Source organism: Paralichthys olivaceus, chromosome 17, assembly GCF_024713975.1.
Source record: "Paralichthys olivaceus isolate ysfri-2021 chromosome 17, ASM2471397v2, whole genome shotgun sequence".
Lineage (NCBI taxonomy): Eukaryota > Metazoa > Chordata > Actinopteri > Pleuronectiformes > Paralichthyidae > Paralichthys > Paralichthys olivaceus.
In genome coordinates, this window is record NC_091109.1 from 20,106,024 (window position 1) to 20,113,983 (window position 7,960).

Here is a 7,960-nt window from a genome sequence, read left to right on the forward strand (position 1 = left end):
GACTCCAGCAGGAGTGCCTGAAACCTCAATTTCAATCTTGACCAGCAGAGGGCTGATCTTCTGAAGTCTATGAGGAAATACTTGAAGGAGCTTATGTTCTCAATCTGTTGTATCTGCGTGTCTCATCTCCTTCTTGCAGAAAAGAGTTCTAGCATGATGCTTTGATTTGTCACGGCCACACTCATGCACATGACCGTGCACATTGGCCAACAGAGGCATTATATTTTAACAATGAGTCCTCACCCTGTTCAGTATGTCACACCACAAACTGCAGCATCGCTGTGCTCAGTGTTGATTTATTACCCACACAGGAAGCATGACATTGCATTTGGTGCAGAGAGCAGGACAGTTGACTTAAATGGGAGACAACTGTGACCGCACCTTTAACCTGCTGCTGGATTCAAACCCACTGCGCTAACCACTGGGCCACCGTGCTGCCAAATAACACACAGGCTATTGTTTGGTGACAGTGCACATTTTGCTCCTGCATAATGTCTTTCTTTTCACTGTGTGGTTAAATGTGAGTCTCTGGGACGCGTGGGTTCGATGGTCATTAACATAGAACATCATTGTGAGAAATGAAATATTCAATGAAGCAGTGTAGAGAAAATGGGGATTAACTTCAGGTACCAACTTTTTTCCAGGTGGACAAATAGAGATTTGGAAAGTTACTCTTCTTCTTTCTCACATGCAAATTAATTCACAAGGGCTGCCATTACAAACGGTCTTTTCAAAAGAATCAGTGACCTCTTGTGCTCGTGGAGACAGAGCAGGGACGTGCAGGGACGGAGGACTTGTCTTTCTATACTTTTGAGGGACAATTCTCTAAAACCACAGTGAGGACATTTTGATATTATGAGAACATTTTGATCTTGTGAGGACATTTCAGCACAATGGCACAAGTTCCTTCTGAAGGTATTTTGCACTTCGACAAGTACATAGGCTACATATAAATGTGTGCGTGTATATATTTACAGGTGCATACAAACACATACATACACCCACACACTTGCCTATGCATATACACACATACATCAACACATACAGTTATAGGGTTAAGTGTTGGGGCTAAGCATTTAGTTGTGATGGTTAAGACTAGAGACTAGGGAATGCCTGAGGTCAATGAGTGTCCTCACATCTATAGAAAGGTGTGTGAGTGTGTAGGGGGGTGGTGTAGCATCACTCACAAATGCAAACAGCCACTGGCACCTGCCTACGAAATGGGTCCCTCTGTCCCCGGTATGTTCCGCCCCTTGCAACACACACACACACACACACATGCATACAGGTGGAACAGCCCTCGGCCTGAAGACCTGTGGTGCAGAATCACACTGAGGTGTTCACTCAACAGTGGGGGTGGGGGAGGGAAGGGGGTTGCAGGAAAAGAAGGGAGGGGGAGAAATGGGTGTAGCCTTGGGGGATTTTGGCACCTTATCACTCACCTCATCACGGCTGCATGTAGGACAGAGCGTTTCCCTCGCACAGAATCAGGGCATCGCATCTGGTGTGTGAGCCGAATTCAAAGAGTGTGTGTGTGTGTCTGTGTGTGTGTGTGTGTGTACGTGTGTGTGTGTGTTGTGGCACACTCCTGCATGTAAAGCACATATCCTCGCGTTAGCTTGGACCAGGCTGCGGCCTGCTAACCTCCTCCTCCTGCATTCTGCTGCTGTGTTTATTGAAGCCACTCTTTTCCTGACCCAACCCAAACATCTGCATCTCTGAGCAGCAGTGCAACCTGGGTAACAGTAAGCCCAGTCTGCCCCCTAGTGAGCGCCACATGAAACAAAACCCAGCCTCCACTTGTCCACAGTGTATTGTACATGACAGCCCAATCTCGCCTGCATCCGGCTATCGATATTTTCATTACTGCCGACATGGCTGCGACTTTCACCTGAATTAGCAACAGGCCACCTTCCCCCATTTGGACTCATTATGATGAGGCATATTTAAACTTGGCTTTTCTCACTCAGGAAATAAACTGTGGAAGGAAGCAGAGAGGCGGAGGCTCTTTGTGTGGAGCGGTTCATTACTCAGGAGTGCATTATCCTTCGTGATCATGTTAATCCGACCTTCTAGCGTTTTCTTCATTTGCTGCAATTACGGCTTTGTCAGGTAAAGATGTAACGCGCCGCAAACAGAGTCGGCGGAGCTTCTCATTCACTCTAACAAGATGTTGCTCAATAAGCCGAGCCCTGTAGGTTTTCCTGCCATATCTGCACTGCACTTGTCTCCCCTCTCTCCCTCCTTTCAGCTCTCTGCTCAACAGTGATGTATAACTCCCCCTCCCTCCAAACACAATAAAGCCTTTATGTATTTTGACGTGAAAAATGTTGGAAGTAAGAAAGGGGGATAAACTTCTTGCAGGTGGCTTTGCTCCAGGAGGACAACAAAGCTAAATCTCGTCTTCTTTATGTGTACCTTGTTGATGTCAGGAGGAACTTTTGCTAGTGTCTCAGCTGTGCCCTCTCAGATATTTCCCTGCATCATTCTTGTCATCATTCTCGTGCATAGCCAGGATGCAACGAGCTAACCACGGCTGCTATCAGATGTGTGTTTCGTGGCATGGTGATAAGGCGTCTTGCCAAATCAACACCAGCAGGATGAAGAGAAAAGTCAGACTTGTTAGTCGAGGGAGCTCAATCAAACACTTTCTCTCATTCCAGGAGAAACCAAGTGTCACTCCGCCTGCTTCTCAGGTGTGAAATAACAACACAGCGAGAAGAAAGCCTGAGCAAGAAGCATTTTTATGGCTCGTTCGGCAGGCGGCTCAGCGTCTGGCGCCGCTCACTCTCCTCTCCAGTCAATGCGCTGTGAGAATGAGCGAGACCCTGCTTCTTTGAATTCCTCTCACTGGCAACAGTCTCGCGATTGTCAATTTCATGCTTGATTAATTGTCATTACTTGTCGAGAGACAAAAAAAAAAAGGGAGAGAGAAATGCATTTCAGGATTAAAATGGAGAGCGAGAGCTCCCTAAAGACTGAGATGTAGTCCGAGCAGGGTTGAGCAGGGAAAGAGAGAATTCTGCAGATTTCACTGTATTTAGCTTCTATTCTCACCAGCCAGACATTGTATAGAAGAACCTGAAGTTATTGTTGCAAATATTCTTCCATCTTAGGACAAATAAATACGATAGAAGTGACTGTGAATCTCTAAATAATTACCTGACTTCATTCAAACCAACCATGAGGAGAAAGGAAGCAACCAGATGATAACTCAGATTAATCTAATGTCTATATCAGTAATATATTATTTAAAATAAGATGACAAAGAACCAAAGGCGTGATGAATAATTTAATGATTCTCTGCCATGATAAGGATTGTCGTTTCACATCTCCCAGTGGGAAGAAGCTTTGGTCGTAACTTGAACCATCACTTGCAAAGAGCTAAATATCCCTCTGAGCTTCTTCTGTGGTGCTTTTATTGTGAAGCTAACGCTGAATAAAGCGAAATCCAAACGTGCCCAAATCCCACACACACTGCAGGGCTGTGCGACCTCCCAGGCTTCGCATTCATTCAGCCAAGACTGCAGCTTCACTTTGTCCAGTGACATTTAGCTTTCCTTTGAGTTTAGTTCTGCTTGTTAGGCCTGCAGAGCACAGGGATCATAGATTTATTTCTTTTTTTTATGAATGAAGTCATGCGTCCGACTTTGAAGAGGCTTTGAATCTGTGCAGGCTTCTTGTCTCGATACCGAGCAGCAACTTTTTAAAGGAGTTTCCCAGAGTGTCTATGTGTTGGCTGAGTCGGCGTCCTTTGGGGCGAGAGCTTTTAATTCCACCCTGATGGCAATTACTCTGCGCTGCTTCTTCTTCTCCACAGCCTTGGCCCTCAGTGTCCAACCTGGCAAAGGACTTCATCCAGCGCCTGCTGGCGTTGGACTCGGCCACCCGCCTGACCGCTGACCAGGCCATCTGTCACTCTTGGGTGGTCACCATGGCAGCCAGCTCCTCCACGAGGAACCTCCATCGATCCATTTCCCAGAACCTCCGGCAACGAGCTTCACGTAGCTCCTCCCGGTGCCCGAGCAGCACCACGAGCTCCTGTGATGTCGGCTGCCCGGGAAAGTGAACAGGAGCAGCGTCAGGGCCGAGCATCTGCACTGATTCAGCCTCAGAGAGCCGTACAACATCTGGCCAGGGAGCATCAGCGCCATCCGACGAAAGCATCAGATTCATGGGAAGGCTGACGAAGGGATGGGACCAGCTGCCCCAGCTCGGTGTGTTCGGCCATCACAAATCTCAGAGCTCCAGATAGGGAGCCAAAGTGCCTGGGACAGGTGTTAAGACAAAAAAAGTGTCTCTCTCTTCTGTGGACTTCAACCAGGCTTCTCTAATAACCCGGGTTCCCCTATAGGCTCAGCTCCATCTTCCATTGTGGTGGAGTTAAGCTGATGGTGATTATCCTTCAGTTGTGAGAGCCAGGCTTGTTCTGAGACATCGCTGTCCACCTCCACAAGGTCTCTAGCCCCTGGTTATTCACACAGCTCAGACTAATGGGCCCAGGGTCTCATCTGGGCCATTATGAGTGACCACAATATACTCTCCTGTGAAGATGTCCATTCCAGAAGATGAGAAATTCATCATTTGAGGAATGGGAGCTAACATTAGCAAAGGATTGTGGAAGAAAGAAGAGAAAAGAAACCCTGTGTCTTCCTCTCTGATCTTTTTCCATTTGTGATAATAGAATTTGAATCCCCACCACCAAACAGCAGGAAGACACAAATGACACAAAAAGCAAATACGCCCTATAGTCTTAACTTCTGTTGCCAGTCCTCCTACATCACAGCTACCCTGAAAGAACAATCCAGATATTTGGTAACAGGCGTCTATCGGCTCTCCCCCAAAACCTTATGTGAGCTGTAAACAACAGCATCCTCCAAATAAACCTTTTCTTTCCAGTGACAACTTTTAAATTAAAATGGTAATAAAAGTATGCAGCACAAAGGGGACCTGATAGTTCATTAAAATGTAAGTGAGATGCATTACCAGCGAGGTTTAATCTTGTTTAGTAATATCACATATAATAATAATATAGTGGATTGTTCCCATTTTAGTTTGAATCCTTCATGATTAATGTGTTTGGTTAGGTCGTGTGTGTTGGAGCTGGAGCTGCACAGATGGACTAAAAATAAAAAAGACCTTTTGGAACCTGGAACTCAAACATGCCAAATTTACTTCTGCTTTTCATATGAATAATTTAATTTAATGTTCTGTGCAATCAAGAATCTAAAACAATGTCTCCTTGAGATAAAACACAGTCTTGTCCATTTTTTGTTGCCTCGTGCTTCTCTAACATCCATTATAGGCCATTGTTGTTGTAGGGCAGCTACTGTCAATGATATTAGTAGTAGAAGTACACGAAGTATATCAGTATAACATGACTGACCTTGAAGAACACTACTTTCTCTCTACATCTGCATCATCTGTTTTGGTTTGGTTCCTACCTCACGGATCCGACAATTCTTTATTCAGTGCATCACTAAATTTGGATTATGTCGTTGGGAGGAGGCTGATGCATTGTTCCTTCAGCAGGGAGCATCGTAGAGTTGTTAACGTCTCTCAATTGCTGCCCATAGCAGTGACGTGGGATCAATGTCACTTTGCGAATAAGTGCGGGTGTGTTTTGGAAGCGAGCAGAACAGAGAAAGTAGGATGTTAGTGGGCAATGAGGTAATCTCCTTAACTTGCTGCAGCAAACAGTGCCTGCTCCTCCTTTATGCTTTGGTGAGTGTGGTGTGTTTTCTTTAAGATGAGCTGCAGTAACTCCTCCACGCAGAATAATATGACCTCATGTGCCCGCTGGAAAACGTTCTATTTGTTTCCTGAATTGTTTGCACTGTGTGCGACGCAACCGACTCCATATCTGGTATCATCAAATGGTGTTTGACTGCACGGTCGAGGCAGAGGCGATTTGTTATGCATTTTTATTTTAAAATCTGTCTGCAAACAAAAAATTCCACTCAAGGGCTGATAAAGAAATGTGAATTGAATTAAACCAAATTGAAGTCAGCAGTAATGGAAATGGTCTTTTTTTTTCTCCTCTGCTCCCAAACTATTATGGTTCCATTCTCAGCGCCTTTATCTTTCAATGGGGAATAACCGACCAGCTGTCGCTTCCATGCTTTGTCCATCTCATTTCAACACACTGGCTAATTCCATTGTCTCGTGCAGTTGCTATGGGTTTAGAGAGAAACTGGCTCGATCTCAAGGAAATCCCCTGCATGTTTACTCTCCATCTTTATAGCGTCCTGCACATATTCCTATTGTTTAAGTCCATGATGCTGTGTGATCATTCGACAATTTGGCCCTGGGAAGCAGTCCTCTGTGCGATAAGCTGCTGGATGTAAATCAATCAGCAATTAAATGTGCATCAGCTCTCTTCCACCTTCTGCAGCAGGGCTGGATATCACTGCAGACGTTCAAATGTTCTGCTCCTGCAAGAAGGAAACTCCAGATTCGCTCCAGCGGGGATTTTAAGCCAGAAACGTGTCCTCAAAACTAATTTAGCCGGTGTGAAGCCGGGTCAATATCTTTCCGCACAGGCTTTAGTCTCATACCGTGGTCAGCAAGGCCAAACAATCGAGAAAAGCCGAGCGGAGCAAAGATTGCAAGCGATATAGCGTTTGATCTCTAACACCAGCCCCGCGCTGTACAAGGGGAAGTATGACAGAAAAGTGTCTTTTTCTTTGCCTCGGCTTCTCTCAGCAGAAAACCAAGGACTTATTCTCTTTATCTATGGCCTTACTTGAGGAGATCATTTGCTGCTCAGGACCCTGAGACATAAGCCGGCAGATCCACTTGTGGCTGCTGTGAGGAAGAGGATAACAGGGGGTGGGGGAGTGGTGGTGATGGTGGGGGAGTCCTCCAAGCTCATGTCCTGCACAGGAACCATCTGGTCCACTCACCAGGGGGAGGACGCCCACTTTCCCGCTCGTGTTTGTCTGAATCTTTTACGGTGAGTACCTCTGATTTCGAATGTGTGGACTAAACACCCAGTGGATCAAATATCAGGCTCCTCTGTGAGCTGGAGATTATTTACCTTAAACAACAATTACAACTGCTCTCCACCTTCATGATTTGAAAGGAAAGAATGGTTCACACTTTCACTCTGTAAATTGCTTTCTTTCTTTTTTCTCCACCTTTCTCCAGATGAACCTGCTATTTGCTGGTGTCCCCGTTATTATGCTGTGGGTCCGACGCCTCAGGAACACGAGGTGGGTCAATACTTTTCTCATTGAGGATGCAATAAAAGTAAACTGTCTCATTATTCTTACCACTCACAAATTCTCATTTAGATTGTACCCTGGATCCCACCAGTTGTTTTCCACTCAAAATTGGCTCTCGTCATCTCCGCGGGGCTCAGGGCTGTTTTTTAAATGCAGCAGAGATTCAGAAGCGACGGGACAGCTGGTGGCACATTTCGAGCATCGGTGTGGACAAATTGTTATCTAGAATATTTGTTGCCCTTGTGAGGGTCCAGTAAATATGCTACATTCACACTATACATTCAAATAACATCTTCCTAGCGTCCCTGATTTTCACCAGCAGCACGTGAAGGAATAGTCGCATGAGAAATTCAAGATTAAACTTTATTACACACGAAAGGGAAAGACTGGAAAACCATCATAAGTCTCTTTTAAAGATGCACATGACAGGAGACTCCGTGTGATTGTGAAGATTTCATATCGCTCGGTGGCAACGCGGCTGAGCGGTTTCTGTAACTTCAGTGTCTCCTGCATGTGAAGTTGGTGTGTGTTTGGGTGTGTGTAGATGTCCAGTGTGGCTGTTTGGCCTCGACTGCACGATTCACATCACATGCTGCCTTCAAATGGAATTATTTGTGAGGTTGTATTTTTTGATATGCAAAGTGCGTGACTTTGCACAAGGTGTGTGTAGTTTTCCAGTTTCAGCAGAGAGAACACAACTGTTGCTAAGTGACTGACAATGGACAACGACGACG

At 45.6% G+C, this 7,960-nt stretch overlaps 1 protein-coding gene across 3 annotated transcripts in view; it reads left to right on the top strand.

Moving 5' to 3' along the window:
• LOC109642343 (serine/threonine-protein kinase H1-like) overlaps positions 1-6,016 on the top strand; it is a 33,283-nt gene extending 27,267 nt beyond the window's left edge. For all 3 annotated transcript variants that reach the window (XM_069512681.1, XM_069512683.1, XM_069512682.1), the window contains one exon: positions 3,821-6,016. In XM_069512681.1, coding sequence (XP_069368782.1) covers positions 3,821-4,069 — 249 coding nt within the window. In that variant the 3' untranslated portion in view covers positions 4,070-6,016. The remainder of the gene's footprint in view (positions 1-3,820) is intronic.
• The last annotated feature ends 1,944 nt before the right edge of the window (positions 6,017-7,960 follow it).